The 19,970-nt window shown below is 34.6% G+C and overlaps 1 protein-coding gene across 3 annotated transcripts in view; it reads right to left on the bottom strand.

The window, feature by feature from the left end:
- Positions 1 to 19,970, bottom strand: part of LOC106055886 (arf-GAP with SH3 domain, ANK repeat and PH domain-containing protein 2-like) — a 49,694-nt gene that overhangs the window by 8,541 nt on the left and 21,183 nt on the right. For 2 of the 3 annotated variants that reach the window (XM_056015222.1, XM_056015223.1), the window contains 16 exons: positions 19,530 to 19,699; positions 18,087 to 18,220; positions 17,853 to 17,956; positions 16,802 to 16,982; positions 15,885 to 15,976; positions 14,770 to 14,956; positions 14,382 to 14,450; positions 14,170 to 14,214; positions 13,366 to 13,498; positions 11,826 to 11,927; positions 5,970 to 6,135; positions 4,297 to 4,409; positions 3,458 to 3,497; positions 2,324 to 2,361; positions 992 to 1,044; positions 220 to 339 (listed from right to left, as the gene is read on the bottom strand). In XM_056015222.1, the coding sequence (XP_055871197.1) occupies positions 220 to 339; positions 992 to 1,044; positions 2,324 to 2,361; positions 3,458 to 3,497; positions 4,297 to 4,409; positions 5,970 to 6,135; positions 11,826 to 11,927; positions 13,366 to 13,498; positions 14,170 to 14,214; positions 14,382 to 14,450; positions 14,770 to 14,956; positions 15,885 to 15,976; positions 16,802 to 16,982; positions 17,853 to 17,956; positions 18,087 to 18,220; positions 19,530 to 19,699 (1,747 nt within the window). The remainder of the gene's footprint in view (positions 1 to 219; positions 340 to 991; positions 1,045 to 2,323; positions 2,362 to 3,457; positions 3,498 to 4,296; positions 4,410 to 5,969; positions 6,136 to 11,825; positions 11,928 to 13,365; positions 13,499 to 14,169; positions 14,215 to 14,381; positions 14,451 to 14,769; positions 14,957 to 15,884; positions 15,977 to 16,801; positions 16,983 to 17,852; positions 17,957 to 18,086; positions 18,221 to 19,529; positions 19,700 to 19,970) is intronic. The other variant, XM_056015224.1, reaches the window with a different exon arrangement.

Genomic DNA, 19,970 nt, shown 5'->3' with positions numbered 1-19,970 from the left:
TAAACAGTTTTGGTTAAACAGTTTTGACTTATATTAACTCTTTCTCTCCTAACTGACGATACCAGCATTGATTCCAACAGAATGTGGTAAATAATTACGGAGAGAAAGAATTAAAAGACATCCATGCACTTTACATTCTACTTTATAAATAACATCCCCCCAAATAATTTTGGTCCCACGTACACCTTGGAAAGACCATTTACAAAAAGGGATACTTACCCACCACTCTTCTTCCTCTTCAGATATAGCAACAATGATCTCCCCTTCCATAAAGGTCAACTCATCCTCATTATCTGCATCACAGTCATACAGAGCCCTGTAGCGACGCTTGGCCTGAAACTAGCAGAAAACAGTCGAGTTGGCAGCACTCTTCAACAAGAAAATTAATCCATGCAATCAACAATATTGACCATTGAATTCTTTAAAACAAATTGTACACATTTTAAATTTTTTTTTTAACTAGAATACCAGCTATTTAGATGGCATCTATCCCGACAAGACCAACATCTAATCTTTCGACTCAGGACCGGACACAACAGAATGCGACAACACATGTACCGGAAGCTCAAAATTGGAACCAGTGAAATCTGCCCACGTGGAGTATCACCAGAGAATGCCGACCATGTCCTCCAAAACTGCTCTCTTTATCAAGAGGCCCGTATAAGACATTGGCCCCAAATCACCCCAATAGAAAGAAAACTATATGGAGAGCTCCCTGATTTGGAAACCACTGCGCAGTTCATCTCGTGTATTGGTCTAGTCATATGAACACTCCAACATAACAATGAGAACGATGAAGAAGAAGAAGAAGAAGAAGATGGCATCAATTTTTGACAACAATAAGTTCGAAGAATAAACTTCTTCATCATGGAATAAAAGAATTAACTAATCGGATGCTTCTAAAAAGAAACAACAGAATGCTGCTTCTTAGCTCTGTGGCAGTCATATTTATTTTACGTTGCCTAAAAACAATTGAGAAGGTCAAACTTACTTGAGGTTTAGGCTGCTGCGTATTTAACGCAGGGTCTGTAACTCTTCTTTCATCTGAGATTAAAAAGAAGGTCAAAATAATTTTTCTATAAAATAAAACAACAAAAGTAGATATTAGACTAAGAGTATGGTAACAACTGAAGCTTTAACCATAAATACTGCTAAAAGGGCAAATAAAGTCTGTCAATTTCTGATTCGTGGAGAAATAAAGTGGTGCGAAGTTCATCTTTGTTCAGCTAATTCTAAGTACACATTAAGTTTGGTGGACCCAGATGCAAATCTTAATGAGCGTAATCAGCCAATAACTATTAGCTATTAATAAAGTTAATGTCCCCTTTCATACCTTGCGATCTATAAGGCAGATAATGCTAAAGTCATCTGTTTCTTTAGCCAACGGTTAACGAGAAGGGTGTTATGTGGCCAGCACTACGACCAACCGCCTTTACTTTCCTAAGTCAGGTACCCATTATGGTTGGGCAGACTCAGGGTCGCCCTAAAAATCCCGAAATTCAAAATCCCTGTCTTCACCAAGATTCAAACCCAGGACTGCAGGAACGGGCGCCAAGCACTTAACCACTCAGCCACCGCACCTATTTGCTATTAAGGACATCATATTTAGTCCACTGACAACTAGACCTAGTAACTACAACCTTCTCATAGACTGAGTGAAAGTTTCCACTTCTACAGTGCTGATCTAGAGTTAAAGGTTGTATATGCCAACATTTTAATCTCTTGGACCAACTTGTTTCGTTAGTTACAATGTCAAGGTAACATAAAGTTACAATTGCAATGCACAAATAGAGGTAATCATAAAAAGATTTTGAGCTCATTTTGTTCACTTTGTAAACTTCCTCCCCCGCAAAGAGTAATCTACAATCTTTCGACTAAGAACAGGACACACACCTCTTGTTAAATTACCATCTGAACAAATTAAATTCCACACAACTCCCCCTTTTTAGACACTGCGCCCACCCTTATTAAACAGTAAACCACATTCTTTTTGAATGCCTCTTCCTAATCAACCTTAGGCAGACCCTACTTCCACTCCAGCCCAACATAACCAACACTCTGTACGGCAGTGCTGAACAACTGAAGAAAACAGCACACTATTTTTCCTTGGCACAATCTGCAAAAGAGATGACAGCTCAGCAGGAATAAAGCTGGCTAGGAGAAGAAGAAGTAGTTCACTTTGTGAACTGAAAAGTTCTTGCTCTAAAGGGAAGATTGGTCGTAAGAAACACACTGTAAATTTCCACTAGCTGGAGAAAGTTCTCCTCGTACCTAAAAAGTCTGGCCAGGTTCAATCAAAAACTAAATGAAACAATAATCTCACCTCGACTTGTACTGTATCGTCGAGCTTGAACATTTTCACTGAAACAAAAAAAAAAGATGGAAATTTGAATTAAAAACAAAGATAAATGCAGGGTGGAAGGAAATTAAAAATCTGTTTCCAGATCCTGTGTAAAGGTTAGGGTAGAAAATTGAAAGAATCGATTAATAGGACACTTCCACAAAATAATTTCCCAGTAAAAAGTGGCAAGTGTGGCAGAGTGGTATTAACCATTTGGCTGCCTACTAAGCGGACTAAGTTCAAATCCCTATCTCCGACTGTGTCCGACAAACATCGAAAGGCACATCAGGTTCACAAGAAGTAAAATGCTCCACAGGTCAAAGCTCAACTATCAATATTTTAAAGCATTACAATTAAAACACTTCCTGATCACTAACAATTTAATATCCTCAACTTGAGATCAAACTTTTGGAGATGGTGGGGGGAGAGGGGGGGGGGAAGCCTCAGGCAAACATTATTTCACTTCACAAGCTGACCATAAATTAGCTTATAGAAATGGTAGACTATACAGGCTTTGATACTTAAGAATAGATAACCCATCTACAACTGTACCCTATTTAGTAACATGTATCTTTTTGATGAATAGCTCTCAAAGCCCAGTAAAAAAAAAAAAAACTAGCATAGCAAAAGTTAAATAGCTTACTCTGTTGTAGGCGAAGGTCAACAGATTCTAAGAATTTAAAACATATTAGGATCTATGAGGGGATGCCTTTGATCGAAATTAAAAATAAATGATCAAATTTCAAACAGTTTATATTTTATTCAAAACTTTAACTCTTTCTCTCCGAATTGACGATACCAACGTTGATTTGACCCCATTTAATTAAATTACTGTTTAATTTCATGAACTTGACTTTGTGTTATATAATAAAGAGCATGCATTCCCCTATAATTCTATAAAAAATAAAACATTTTTCTAAGAACAAACGACAAAGCTATTGAAGCTTTATTTGAACAGCGTAGTGAACTAGTAATGGGCAAAATGAAGAATTCCTTCAAAACTTGGGAAAATAGTTACGGAGAGAAAGAGTTCAGTATCAAAACTTTGAGTCTTTTTTGTTTCCCTGTTGGAGAGCTCTCCAAAACTAAATATAAACACTGTTTTAAGTAACTCACCTTTTCTCTGGCACACTAGTGGTAGCAGGCAGCTTGGATCCTAAAAAAAGTAAACAATTGACAAAAAAACATGAAAGTTAATCTAATGAACTAAATATTAGTGTTCATTTCTGGAGCTAATAAAAGATGAACAATGAAACAAGCAGATAAAAAAAACAACAAAAAAAAACTTAAAGTAGGAAAATGTAAACATTGTCTTGTTTTTTATAGATGTTTTCTAGATTGGTGGGGAAAAAAATAAGATTGAGTAATTTTGTAAATATTTTTGTAAGCTTATAACTTGTAACTGTTTGTAAATTATAAAACTGTTTGTAAATTATAAAACTGTTTGTAAATTATAAAACTGTAAATTATAAAACTGTTTGTAAATTATAAAACTGTTTGTAAATTATAAAACTGTTTGTAAATTATAAAACTGTTTGTAAATTATAAAACTGTTTGTAAATTATAAAACTGTAAATTATAAAACTGTTTGTAAATTATAAAACTGTTTGTAAATTATAAAACTGTTTGTAAATTATAAAACTGTTTGTAAATTATAAAACTGTTTGTAAATTATAAAACTGTTTGTAAATTATAAAACTGTTTGTAAATTATAAAACTGTTTGTAAATTATAAAACTGTTTGTAAATTATAAAACTGTTTGTAAATTATAAAAACTGTTTGTAAAGTTATAAGATTTCAATTTGGCTTCCAACTGAGAATCCCGATTCATTCCATCAAATTTTTAATTGTATTTTTTCAATGTATTTTATTTTTAATTTTTTTCAAGTTTTCTTTTGAATTCTGGAAATGATTTTGGTCCAAAATTAAATATCCCCCCCCTATCCAAGACATACCTGCGTTGATACTGGCTACCACAGACTTACTGATGTCTGGAGGCAGAGTGGGTCTCGGAGGAGGTTCGGATATTGTCCTCTTATGGGAAAGCAGAGCAATGTCTGACTCTGACCTTGACATTTCAGAATGAGATCACAGTGTTAGTAAGTTTACATATTTATTCCAAGTTTAGTTACAGCAAGTACACTAGTACACACTCTTGTGCAGCAGTACCATCAAAAAATATAAAACATACTAGAGTCCAAGTGATACCATAAAAATCAAATATTAACACTAGAATGACAATTTTTTCACCAAAATTATTAGAGAATTAGAGAACGTCATTAAAAATAATTCCCCATTAAGATAAGACAATATAATACTAGGATTAAGTCATACAAAGAGAAATGTTCTTTAAATTCTAACTTTATATTAAAACCAATTTATCTGGCCCAAGCAGTAAATTACAAGAAAGATAGTTGTCTTGTATTGTTATATATATGTATATAGAGAGAGAGATGCAATTTCCCAACTATTAAGATAAGACAATATAATACTAGGATTAAATGATACATAGAGAAATGTTCTTTAAATTTTAACTTTATATTAAAACTAATTTATGTGGCCTATGCAGTAAATTACAAGAAAGATAGTCGTCTTGTATTGTTATATAGAGAGAGATGCAATTTCAATTAGGGTCTTTAGATGTCTTTGGAAGAAGCCCCGGGTTCCAATATGTGTTGACCCTATATATAGAACAGTTTGTCAGGATGATAATGCCGAGAGCTGAGGAGGGATTCGGGAGGAGTGCATCAATTGTCACCCTGGGTGGTGATGTGAGACCAGATAACAAAAATGACTTGAAAACTATTTGTTTGGAGAGCTGGATTGTCAAAGTAGATGTCAGACCGGTGCCTGGTCACTGCTAAGTGATTGTGCTGATTTGCGGGTCCGTGGTTCAAGTCTTCCTCAGGGGCTTATCACCATAGTCACAGTCTTCTCTAAATAATCTTGGCACCTTAGTGCTACTATTATTCTATGTTACATGTCATCTTATTCATAATTCGTTTCAGCACTAAAAAGCTTCAACTCCAATGTCTATAAATAATTATATAGTTAATATCAAAATGCTTAAGTCAGGACAGTGATTCTTAATGAGTGAAGTCAACAAATGCAAAGTAGGGCTCTAAAAGTTGGATTTGTTACAGATATATATATATATATATATATATATATATAGTTCGTCCATCTAGTTCGATAATGACAACAGATATTACAGATATATATATATATATATAGTTCGTCCATCTAGTTCGATAATGACAACAGATATTACAGATATATATATATATATATATATATAGTTCGTCCATCTAGTTCGATAATGACAACAGATATTACAGATATATATATATATATATAGTTCGTCCATCTAGTTCGATAATGACAACAGATATTACAGATATATATAGTTCGTCCATCTAGTTCGATAATGACAACAGATATTACAGATACAGATATATTACATATCTAGTCTATGAAACTCAACAAATACAGACATTTATAAAAGATCAACAGACAAAAAACAACTTGGCAGAAGAGAGTTTGCAATGTAAGGTAGCAGAATAAATAGCACTCAGTCAGATGAAGGATGAAAGACGTTATAGTTAGCCAAGCTGAAAGGGATACTTACTTGTTTCTGTTGTGCCCCTGCACCGAGGGCGGCGGAGGAGGCGGCGGCCTCTTGTTTCGAGGTGGTAGCGGAGGCAAGGTTATTCCTGAATGCCTCTTTTCTGATTCTGCAGATGAGTGTGGGTGTGTCAATACAGGACTTGTCCTTCCATTGCCTCCAGAAGGAACTTAAAAAAAACAAAAACTCATGAAAATAAATAATCTACTTTCACTATTACATGTAAAAAAAAAAAAAAATATATATACATATATATATATATATATATATATATATATAGAGAGAGAGAGAGAGAGAGAGAGAATGTTCTATGAGATCTCAAGTTTGTTTTGTCTTGAAAAAAAAAATTGTTGAGTCTTAATTTCATATGAGAATATTTGTACATGGTTCAACATGGTTCATGATCTGTAACAATTTCTGCTCTGAACTCAAGTTTACGTGATCAACAATCTTCTATGTTAATGTATGGCCAGTTCAAAGACCAGCCTTGCTAAATTCTCATAAAATCACTACTATGGCTTACACCCAAAACCTAAAGACTGTAAGCCCTACCTCTTTATTCCTTTACCAATTGTAATGTTCAAAATTACAAAAAGTCCTGATATATGGATGAACAGAAAAAATAAAATCAAAACGTCTTCTTTCCCTCTATCAAAAGAAAAAGAAAAGTTCTCCCTTCAGATCTTGCAATCTATTAATTTAATTCCAAACCTAAATATGCCTATGACCGTGCACCAAAATAAAACCAAGTTAGTACTGATATAAAAGAAAGACGAACATTGAAAACAACAAAAGAGTGAAGGGGACATTTTGTCACAATAGAAATCTGTATATTTTAATAATAAGATAAGAGATAAGATAATTTTTATTGGTCCAATCGAATGGAAATTCAGTTTGACTACAGTTGACCTGCTAAGCGTAACTCCTGTAACAATAACAATATAGATGGAAATATGAACAACATTCATACATGAAACACATACACACTCACAACCAGCATTTTATGAATTAGACTTCTATGAACTTTTTGATGGTGACATTTTGTAAAACTCTGACCGAAAGTGGGATAAAGGAGTTTTTAAATCTTTCTGTTTTAGTCCTAATGGAAAGGAGACGACCACTTCGTTCAGATCTGATGCAACAGTGGTTTAATGGGTGCAGGTTGTCTTTAAGAATTATGTGTGTTTCAGAAAGGCATCTTTCATGAAAAATTTCTTCAAGGGTTAATAATACAAAACTAGCCGAAGGATTTTTCATTGGTTAAACTATCTCAAAGATGAGAAGATACAAGGACTGAAGTCGCATACAATCAGTTCTGAAGACAACTTCCTAAAGAGAACTTTTTCAATACTGATAGTAATAAAGACAAACATAAATTTATTTAAAAAAATATAGAAACCATTTCAAAATTGATACATTTGTGATTTAAATATGTCTAGTAACACAGCACATCATTCTGCTATTGGACCTACAAGCTGCATTTTCAGATTATAATTTTGTTTTCTTCTGGGAAGTGTGGCTAAGACTCCTGGCTAAATATCCAGAGGGCTCAGGTTCAGATCCCAACTTGAGCTGAGTTGTATTTGATGAGGCAGCAAAGAAACCTTCTTTCATATTCTTCCTCACCCTCCCATGTCAACAAAAGAAATTGGACCAGAACAGTATGTGTGGCTGTGTGGCTAAGACTTCTGGCTAAATATCCGGAGGGCTCAAGTTCGAATCTTAACTGAAAGGACAGCTTTAACCCCCTATGGTTCAAAATTATCTTTTTTTTTATAACTGAATATTATACAGCATTCATTTCTGAACAATTTGGTGTATAAAACATGTCCAAATTCAAAGTGGAAGTATTTTAAATATTTTTTTTATATTTTGTATACTAACTTAGTTTTTACCACAGAGTTTTTTGTTTTTTGCTGTTTTCTCCTATTAACAATTTTCAAATTTTTTTGTTCAGAGATGGCGTGATAAAAAATTTATTTATGAATATTTTGCCTTGAAATCTGGTACAAATAATGTTGTTTATACAAGTATGAAAGTGAAGCAGAAGAAATACAAAAGGTTGAAAACTTTTAGAGTAATTAATTTTTTTCTATGCCTACCCCCTATAAAAACTTGAAATAATGGGCCACAACAATGGTTATAGCTGTAACTTTTTTCTATTCAATGAATATGGTTAATTCTACTTCACAATCTTCTACAGCTGAACTATCTTTAGTAGTTTTCAAGAAATCTTGACATGAAAATTAACTATTTTTTTATCATTTTAGCTAAAATTAGCCCCCCCCCCCCCCCCCCAAAAAAAAAAATTTTTTCTCAAAAAGTTGATAAGATATAAAGAAAAATTATTTATTTTCTTCTTATTTGCATGCCTACACATAAAAACATGTAATTTCTATTTGGGGGGTTTAAGCAGAGTTATGTTTGATGAAGCAGCAGCGAAACCTTCTTTCAGATACTTCAGATACTCACCCCCCCCCCTTTCCCATGCCCACAAAAAAGACTGGACCCGATCGTACTGAGCTGCTATAAACATGGCCTTTGTGCTATACAAAGGCCTTTTTTTTTAAAAGCAAAGGTGCGTGGTCAAGTAACAAAGAAAAAAAACATATAAATGAAAACAATATTAACCCAACAGTCATATTTAATGAACCCAAAAAAAAAAAACGTTGTGAAAATATACAGCAAGTTGACAATACAGATAGAAGTAGATATTAGTGCAGGTTTGTCTTAACAAGTATCCTATTCATACATCTACACACACAACACAACAGTTGGTACTGTTCATCTTTGTCAGAGATTATTAACTCTACAATGTAACATTGAGACATATAGAAATTTAAGTCAGTCTGAAACATTTTGGATTTGAAAAACTGGTAGATTCTCGATGTATGTATGTCGGCTACTCCATTGAAAACTGTTCATTGTATGCTTTCATGTTGTTGTCGTTTTTTTTAAAATATAGTTCAATATTATATTTCATAATTGAACAAAAAAAACAAAACATTTTTTATAATGATTGGCAAATTTTGTTATGCTCTATTATAAACAAAAACAGGGGAAAAAAAAACTGAAGTAATCTCAGGTTAGGATTAATTTTTGTTTGTTTTGTCATGATTTATTTATTGTAAAGGTAATCCTCAAAAGTAACATGACTTGTGGTGCAATCAATGCAATAAAATAACAAACAATAATAATAACAAACAATAAGGTTACAGAGTAGTACAGATCAGGATTATTTTTATAACAACCAACAAATTCTATCTACAGCAAACTTCAAGATATAGAGGAAAAACTAGAGAAAAAAAAATAAACATTTTGAAAAATTGAAATTTAAAAAAAAAAAAAAAAAAAAAAAAAAAAAGGAAAGAAGAATGTAAAATAAAAAATTACTTATTGCTTTACCCTAAAAAAAACAAAAAAAAAACACCTTTTGCTAAAAGAAGTTTAATCAATTATTTCATGCAGCACAATATGAAATAAAAAAAGGCCCAATGGTCAACTTACCAGACAAAAACTGGCCTTTGTTCAGTTTAAAGAAAGTTTTATCAATATAAAAAAAATGAGTAATTTATAGTAAGTGCACACTAATACAATATCAAACAAAGTCATAGCAACTCAAAACAAACACAAAGTCATACTGATAAATAACAGCATTCAAAGGCTTCACTTCACTTGTAAATAAAAAAAACAACTCAACACCTGTATGACATAAAGTTTTTTTTTTTATTAATGGTCACCATTATAGAGCCAGTAAGTAATCCTTCTAGAGCAACACTTTTTTTCTCACTAGCTTAATGAGTTTAATGTGCTGGCCCTACCAGGAACAAGATTGCCCAATTTCTTCAACCTAGGGAAGCTATTCATCTTAAACTGAAAATAAGGAGGGCATTGGGAAAGCCCCTTTGATATTATTAGTATAGCTTTTATATAGCGCTACTTTCATGCTTATAGCATGCTCAGAGCGCTTTGGTCCAATCTCATTTGTGGACCAGTGGGGGGGAGGGGCTATCTAGGAGTTGGTTTTCCGTGCTGCCTTTAGGCGCTCAGTAAACGCAACTCTGCCCGAGTCGGGTGTCGAACCTCGAGCCGCCTTCTAGGTAGCCAAGACAAGCCAAGTTCAAGCGCACTTAGCCTCTTGACCACGCTTCCCACAATATTAGGACTACAAACAATTGTTATCTTTCCCTGAGCTCCTGCAACAGAATAATCCCATGATCCTTTTATCTAATTCCCTGGAAAGCATTCTGGGAAGGAATCATGCACACACTTTCTTTGTTCTCAGAGACGGAAGGAGACTTTGATTAGAGTATTACTTGTTGTCCTGCATCTCAGCTTTTTGAGCCCTCATTTAAGTCCAGTTCTTGTTGTAATGCAAGAGCCTTGGACAAACAGTTTCATGTACTACAACTACGACCATGGACAGGGTGTGAGAAAATGAAACATGACCCACATAAGTCGGCTATAGCATGAGAGGAAGTTAAAAAAGTGGAATACGGAATAATGATTGGAACAATGTATTCATGCTGTTGTTATGAATGAAAAGTAAACAAAGCACAGGCAAGTTACTGAGAAACTTTGCATTCCTACAGTTGGCCATAAGTGACCACTGGTCAAGCATTCTAAGTAGACACACAAATTAGAACGAAACCCACAGCATAACACAAATTAAATAAGCATGTAAAATACAAAACAAAGACATCCTCAAAAAAAAAAAAAGAAGAAAAAAAGCGTAGAATTATTTACACACAGATCATTTTCTTTCCTAGGGACAAACAAAGTTTGAACCAAAAACTTAAAAAAAAAAAACAACTGAAATTAAAACATTCCACCGAAATAGAAAAGAAATGTTTTGAAATGAAGCAAATGCCAGGCAAACAAGATTCCTTCATGCTGATATTGTCTCCAAGGTATCAGAACAAAATAAAATTATAAACATGCATTCAGCATAAAACTTGTTTTAAACACTTACTATCAAACATAAAAGCAAAGTGTCCGTAGGCACAGAGTTCATGCTCTAAAATGGACTGATATGAAAATTCCTCTCAATAATCACATTTTATATTCAATCTATTCTAACAGTAAGAATTGACTTAAATTTATGCCTGTATTCATTTCTCAAACCAATAAAATTTGTATCATGTTATTAACGATTTCGTTTTGAAATTGATAAAAGCAGCAAAGGGACTGCTGCCAAATACCAGTGAGCTTTATAAAAACATTGACTTCTTATTTTAGTGAATCAAAAAATGTTTCAGTTTAGTGGAAACATGAATTCTATTTGAGAGAGGATAAAAAAAATAAACGATTGTTTCAAACAAGAACTAACAAAGAAAAGAAGAAAAAAAAAAAAGTTACTCTATAACGCAGGATAAGTCAATCCCCTAACACAGAGTTTCCCAAACATTTTCCTTAAAGGAACACATCGCACATTCTTAGTATTCAGCGGAACACAAAGCTTATTTCTTTAGAGAGCTTAATTCAAGTGGTGCTAGTCAATTATTCCAGTAGCTAATGAACATTTATTAAGAACTCTGGAATTCAAGTGTTCCGCAGAACACATTTTGGGAAACACTGCCCTAGCAGCAAAATTATCCAGTGGAAAACAGTTTGGGAAACACTGCCTTAGCCGCAAAATGCAGACACTAACAAAACAATTACAGTTCAAATAATGCTTCAAGCCAACTGAGATAAGAAAATGTCTTGATTCAGGCAAAATGCATTCAACAAAATAAACTAGGAACAAAATGAAGAGATTTAATGACATTTAGATAAAACACAATTGCAAAAAAAAAAAAAAGGGGTTGGGGGAAAAAAAGAACAGGCCTATGCTTCCTCTACTCCTGCCTTGGAACTCACCCGACTTGATGGAAGCAGTATCGCTATCAACCGAGGAGTTGCAGTAGTCAGCACTCCCCCCATGGTTGATGTGAGACAGTCGCAGCTTACTGTTTAAACTTTCTGGAGAGAAGTTGGTCGAGAGTATTGTGTTTTTAGAAACAGGATAACGAAAGGGTGACCCCCCAAGGGGCTTAACTCTAATGTAACATCCAACAGCTCTAACCAGGAGAAAACGTTCATATCATTTCAGTTAAATACAAAAACAAAACGAATGATTTCACAAATCTACTTCTTGTCCACAATATTACTACTTCCAAGAACAAAACATAAAGCAATGAGTTAGGATATTTGTTTTCTTCATTTAGAAGCAAAAGTTTAAAATTTGATAGAGAAAAAAAAAAGCAAATTATGTATAGAAAAAAAAAACCCACTTAAACTTGCACATTAAAATATATTGCACTTTAAGAGAACTTAAAACTAGGAAAGAAAACATACTAAGGAATAATTTTTGTAGCTAGACTGAAAACATTTTTTCTAGCACAAAATCCTACTTTTATCAATAATCAAGTTAAAACACTCAAGGCAAAGAAAAAAAATGTCCTGATACAATTTATAACCTAAGTTTCAAACAACAAAGCTATAAAACTGACTAATATTTCTTTCAAAAGATGACACAAAAGCCTCAGACTTTAACCTTTTTTTTTTCAGTTGCAACTAACATGCAAATAAGATTAAGAAAAAAAGACATTGTTATGTAGTTTACTTTAGGTGTGATTTGTGAACACCATTATTGAGTGCGGCATATCATATATGTAATTGTATTTTTTTGTTCTTTACAGACCTTCCTATTAAAAACAAGATTCTAATGTCCTATTACGTTTGTGTGTTGATACATGTTAATGTCATTTTCTAAACAGACGACCAACCCCATGTTTTTATGGAAAGTCAACTTTTTAATGTAGATTGTATGTTGGGTTAGTATCAACTTCTAGATTTCTCTACACACCAAACTAAAAAACATACTAAAGTAAAAACTATTCAAAGAGGCTACTCATGATGCCATTATTGTACAGTCTTGGCAAGTGAAGAGCAGAGATAAGAAAGCAAAAAACCTAACAGCAGGGCAAACAAACATTGTCCTTCTAATTATAGTGAAAACTAAAACACAGTGAGAAACTAACATTTTAAAGTAAGGCCAAAATGTATATAACTTAATGTCTTATTTTATCTGTATCTATCAAGAAAAAACAACAACAATGAAACAAATAGGTAGTGTGAGAATAATCCTTTTGTTTTTTTTTTCTCATGGCTTTTCTAAGGGGGAAAACCTGGCAAACTTAACATTGCCAGAGTGGATGTTGCCAAGCCAAAAGTATTTCTAATACTACTCAGATGAATGGTAGTTGGCTAAACATTTTATTAATCACAAAGCAAAGTTGGTGCAGTACATTCAAGTCAACAAGAACAATGCCTTCAGACTTGAATTTATCTAAGTAGATCAATAACGTGAAGAGAAACAGCAGGAATTTAATATAATGGTATAAGTCTAACAACTCACTTGTGGCTTTGGGTTTGGCTGCAGAGGCTGCATCATTCTTTTCCTTCTCCTTCATGGCTAGAGATAAAGCCTCAGGGATGACTATCAAACTTGAAGGACGAGATCTAGTCTTTGGGGGTTTATCAAAAGTGTTCTGGAACAAATAGAGTTGGAAAGAGCTCGCATAAAAGCAGAACAGAACAAAAAAGCAATGTAAAAATAAAAATAAAAAAATAGGGAAAAACTCTAACAGTCTAAGCCGACTGGAAATATGGTGTAGGCCTCAGAATGAGAAACAATGGTCCAGAAATTTTATACAGAGCACAGAAAATGTTCTTGACCATTCTCTGTTGAGAGAAGGTATGTAATTTAAAAAAAAAATAACACAGCTTGTAAGTCCATATTTCAAACATGTGGACTCTTTTATCTAACCTCTACATTCTATGGGAGGAAAGCCTGGATGTTATTGAGAAAAAATAATGTTACTAAATATAGGTGTTGTAAGCATTGGAAGAAACAAACAAAACTTTATTTAAAACATGGACAAAATCAACTAGTGATCAAATGAAATAAATGTAGAAGACTTTAGTAATATTTTTTTAACAAAATCGAACTCGCTACAATAACACAACCTTTCAGTCTCACGTTCTTGAGTCGTCTGTCCTAAGACCAAATGACAACAATGCCATCTATTTTGCATCATTCACAACCAATCGCCGACCTCTTTCCACCGTCACCATAGACACACACACACACACTCCATAACATGCACAACACAAAACATACTAGCTTACATAAAGTTGATTCAACCAAGCGTAAACTTACATCCAAATCATCGTCACTGAATTCCATGTCATAGTTTCGGTCATCCTGAAAAGTAACAAGAACATATTAGCATCAAGACATATAGCTTGTTCAGTAAAGAATTCAAATAAATGGCCATGGGAACAACAACTATGAGAAAGATGACAATAATTTGTGTAGAGAAAAAGTGGGACTGGAAATGAGCCAGTATTCCATCTACTGCTGCAACTCACCCCATTCAGGTCCCAGTCAATGTTGATGTGCAAGAAGAGATCAATTTTGTTCGTCATAGCTCCTGTTAACTAGATAACAAAAAGAAAACTAAACTTGATGAGAGATATACAAGTGAAAAATAAAACAAACTACAATAAATGAAACATTTTCATATAAAATTTTAGATGAAAATTTGGAATTTAGTTTTTAGCCATCATAATTAAACATCAAATCTTCCTATTCAAAGGTGTACTTAATTAAATTAAAAATAATAATTGAACAAAAAGTTAGATCTAGTTAATGTTTTCATTAGTTTATTTTTGGTTATTTTTTTGCTAAATAAATGTTTGCCCTCATTAAGAGCTTTCAATGTTCAGATCTTGTCAGTTGTTTGAACCTTTGACCTACCAGCTCGACACAAGTCTGGAAGTTTCTCATCCTGGCCACGTCCAGGGCTGTCTGACCAGCATTGTTTTCAATTTTCGCAAGGTCTGGCCTGGTGCGCAACAAAAGTTTCATACACTCAGTGCTATTGAGGTCAGAGCACAGATGTAGCGCAGTGTCCCCTGAGTTTGTCTTTTTGTCTAAACTACCTCTGTGAAGACAAACAATAACAACTGTTATAAATGTAAATGACAACTGTTATAAATGTAAATAACAACTGTTATAAATATACAAACATGTAATGTGAGTGAAACTAAGCAAAGTCTAAGACAAAAATAACAACTGTTATAAATATACAAACATGTAATGTGAGTGAAACTAAGCAAAGTCTAAGACAAAAATAACAACTGTTATAAATATACAAACATGTAATGTGAGTGAAACTAAGCAAAGTCTAAGACAAAAATAACAACTGTTATAAATATACAAACATGTAATGTGAGTGAAACTAAGCAAAGTCTAAAGCAACTAGTCTCTCTATAATTGTATATTTATATTTTATGAAATATGTTTACAAAAAAATAACAGATGCGTTTGAGTTGTTTTAAGGCCAAATGAAGCAGAGAGTTACAGACTGGCACGGTGGCTGAGCAGTACAGCGCTTGGTTTCCCAACCAAGGTCCCGGGATCAAATCCTGGTGAAGACCGGGGTTTTTAATTCTGGAACCTTCGGGCGCCTCTGAGTCCATGCTATTTTAATATGGGTACTTGACATTAGTTGGGGAAAGTAAAGGCGGTTGGTCATTGTGCTTGTCATATGACACCCTCGTTAACCGTGGACCACAAAAACAGAGGACTTTTACATCATCTGCCCCTATAGTTTGCAAGGTCTGAAAGGGGAACTTTACTGATATGAGACAGTAGGAGTTTTGTTACTTGTACAGAGGGAGGGGACATGGTGGCTGATTGGTAAAGCACTTGGTTTCTAACCATTACAGCACATGATCTGAAAGAGTTACTTTACTTCAAAATTTCAGAAAAAAAATTGTTTTCCAGAAATTGTCACTTGAATTTTAAAAAAATTATTATGTAAGATCAATAATACCTAAAACCATGACACTATTGCTAAATAAACTTACATTGGAGTATTCTGTATAAGAAAATCTATAAATGGAAGGGATGTCCCTTTGTCTTCCTGTATGGCTAGGTGAAGAGCTGTCTCTCCATTTTTCTAAAGACAAGAGAGATGTGAAAAATAGGTAAAACAGCTGAGCATGTCTTAATCTAGTCATGCTAGTGACAACATTTTACTAAGGTATCAGTGTATATACACCGATGAAAGGCACCTTACAGAAAAGATTTTTCTGCAACCTCTTGGAAGCCTATGCACAAAACATAGACATGAAACTATTTCGCACTGAGTTCAAACTGTGCCCATGATTCATCATCCCTTTCAAGAGGAAAATAAGACCCAATGGTTAATAAGTAACAACCTTGATTAAGTCACAGGGATTTTTGTTCCTTTGGTGCCAATTCATAAGATAATTTTAGTAGTCCAAACAAATGGAAATTCACTTTGACTAATATCGTCCACATACAGATCTGATAACTAATGTTAGTCCTGTTTTATATCACAAAAGTTGTCTGTGTAGAATTGTTTCCCTTTGAAACTTGGAAAGGTCAATCCTTGATGCAGATCCAGGTTAGCAGACACATTTTTAACCTTTTTCCTACTTCAGGTATGTTCACCATTTGTGAATCATGACCCCTCCTTTAAGCTTGCCCTCTCTATGTAAGCCTAAGTATCTTAAGATGACAGTAGGTTTAGTAACAGCAGCATGTATATTTCATTTTTTTTTAAATGTATAAATATTCTATTACAAGTGGAAACTTTACACCAGAAATCACAAAACAGTAATCTAAGGATTGAATGATACTAGTTGACCAGAAGCCATAAAGACAAAACTATTTGTACAACACAAACTCAGTCCAAGAAGAAACATGTGTTCACATACTTACTGCCTAGTTCTCTATTATAAACAGCCAAGATGCTCACCATATCAGGCAACGGAGTGGAGAGATCCAGGCCCTCTGCATACACCTGTAACAGAGCTGGCAGGTCTGCGTAGAGGATGGCTTGCTTGAGGTCCTGCTTCAGGTCTTCCTTGTCGGAGCATGTTATAATGGCAAACTTATGTTGCTCGTACTTGGCTTTGATAAAATCTCTTCTGTCATTCCTGAGGGTGAGGAAGCGGAAAGCATTCAAATCAAGCACTAAACTACAGAGATACATTAAGTAGTGAGACATTGTACTTGTGATGATGGTACTTGTTAGATCTAAGTATTTAGCTAGAAGGAGTTTTTTTGGTTGTTTTTTTTAAATCAATAAACTTATGCTGCTCATACTTGGCTTTGATAAAATCTCTTTTGTCATTCCTGAGGGGAGGGGGAGGAATCGGAAAGCATTCAAATCAAACACTAAACTACAGAAATACATAAGTAGTGAGACATTCTACTTGTGATGATGGTACTTGTTAGATCTAAGTATTTAGCAAGAGGGAATGTTTTTTTTTTTTTAAATTGTCAATACATTGATTAGTTTTGTTTAGCAGTGGAGTTAAGACCCTTAATCAGTGTTGATAGATGCTTGAACTTAAAGGAGCTTTAGCAGTTGCTGCGTTTTTGTTAATATTCTAAAATAAATAAATAATGGCTTTTATATAGCGCTACTTTCATGCTTATAGCACGCTCAGAGCACTTTAATCCAATCACAGTTGTGGACCAGTGGGGGGAGGGGGTATCTAGGAGAAGGTTTTTTCGTGCTGCCTTTAGGCGCTCAGCAAACACAACTCTGCCTGAGTCGGGTGTCGAACCTCGAGCCCCCTTCATAGGTAGCCAAGCCAAGCTAAGTTCAAGCGCACTTAGCCTCTTGACCACGCTTCTAGTAATAATCTAGTATTTGTTTTGACTGTATTGAAATTTATATCTTCATTATGTAATTAAATATAATTTTTGTTCTTTTCCTACATAGTTCCTAGTGCCTTCAAATCTCTAATGGACCTAGATAACAGTACTGTCATTAACAGAATGGAGTGCATTTTACTTACATGTGACTATTTGGTCGTGGCTTAATGCTATGTGATACATCATTTGGATCTAGCGTGGCTTCCATAATTTCATTAAATGTGCCGTTACCTATTACTCTTGCCAACTGTAAAAAAAAAAAAAAAAATCCATGTTAATTCCAAACTTTTAATTTTTGAAACGTTTTTATTGTTGTTTTTTTTACATTTTTACATCTCAATTAATAAAAAAAAAAAGATAGTAAACATTAGATTTACCAGCAGCTGGGACGTGCCTAGTTCATCTATCACAGTGCTTTGCGTGCGAGATATATGGACTCCCATCTCTCTGTGGATGCCACAACATTCCAAGCAGACCATGACACCTAGATTGACGGATAACCATTCTGGATCTGGTGGAGAGAATTATAAGTTTAGTGCCTACATGATAAATAAGTAAAAGTTGTAAGCTAAGTTCCCCTTTCAGACCTTGTGATCTATAGGGCAGATGATGTTAAGGTCATCTGTTTCTTTGGCTTACATCTTACAAGCAGGGAGTCATGTGCCAGCACAACCACCAACCGCCTTTACTTTCCCCAACTAAAGTCTAGTACCCACTGGAGCTAGGTGGACTCAGAGGCGCCCTAAAAATCCCAAAATTCAAAATCCCAGTCTTCACCAAGATTTGAACCCAGGCACCCCGGTTCAGAAGCTAAGCGCTTAACAACTCAGCCATCGCGCCCCCCCCCCCCATCCCAACGATAAATGGAATTGGTTAATTTACTATGGAGGTCTTTGAGTCTTTCTGTGTAGTTTTAAAGAATTCCATATATTGGTATATACTATGTCATACAAACAAATATTGATTTGAAACAAAAATTTTTAAACAACTCAATAGAAGGAGGCAGACTGCAGAGAAAAGGTAAGAGCAAACAGGATCATGATGTTTAAAAAATTACAGCCATGTAGTAATACAGCCATGTAGTAATACAGATCCCTGTATTCCATCTTAAAAGATGCATTGTTCAGGATAGAGATCCAGCTAAGACAAAGAAGTCAGTCTTGAAATAAATCATATGAATCATAACTTTTTGAGATGCCTTGAAAGTTTCCCCAATTTTTGTTAGTACTTCTGGACTGATTTACTATCTTTCAAACACTGATCCACCATAAAAAAAAAAAATCCAGGTGTTTATCAATACCTGCTTGGGGAAGACTTATGATCCATTGGTCAAACAAGAATACTAATAAGAAACTGTGGTTAAGAACAAAGCAGCAGCCCATTGAAGTAGATATCTTTCAGATATAATGGAGATGGATAGAACACACCCTTTGCAAGCCTGCATCCAACATCATAAGATAAACCTGCATACAATATCACAAGACAAGCCTGCATCCAACATCACAAGACAAGCCTGCATCCAACATCACAAGACAAGCCTGCATACAACATCACAAGACAAGCCCTCACTTAGGAAAGAGGAAGAATGACGGCCCAGAAATACAAAGCACCAAGAATTGGATGCAGATGCCAAGCAGATGGGAAAGTCGTGAGGACAGTTGGAGAGACTCATCCAGAACTGAGATACTTGGAGGAAGCTTGTTGAACATTGTTCAGGAAGACTGAAGACTGACCACAGGCAGATATGATGAGATAAGAGTAGAGCAGCCAAACCCCATGAAGTTAACATAAAAAAAAAAAAAATAGACGAATGAAATGACCTGGTGCACCGCAGTCACAGCACTCCTTGTTGCCTGGCAACCTCCGGATGCGATCCATAATACTGGAGGTGAGCTCCCTAACACTTTGATTCAAACTTGGGGAGTTGGTGTTGTTCTTGAGGAAGTTCATGAAGATACCTTCTTTAGCATTGTTCAGGATGGAGATCCACCTGAGACAAACAAGTCAACACAAAAGTTCATAGGCAAGCAAAACAAACTGATGACTTTTCAGTTACTTAATCAAATAGAAAGAAAAATAAATGTTAACCACTACATCTAAATGGATTGTTAATACTAGGATCCTGTCTAAGGCCTAGCCTGATCACTAAATCCCACATATGGAAGAACCCCTTTTCAACCCAGCATTGGAGGAAGGCATTTCTAGATTTTCATGCATCGGATAAACCCCGGGCTTCTGGATCTGCACCTGAAGTTAGTTCC

This window comes from Biomphalaria glabrata, chromosome 17, assembly GCF_947242115.1.
Source record: "Biomphalaria glabrata chromosome 17, xgBioGlab47.1, whole genome shotgun sequence".
NCBI lineage: Eukaryota > Metazoa > Mollusca > Gastropoda > Planorbidae > Biomphalaria > Biomphalaria glabrata.
Note: the sequence above shows the minus strand (reverse complement) of the source record. Positions and strands in the feature narration are given on the sequence as shown.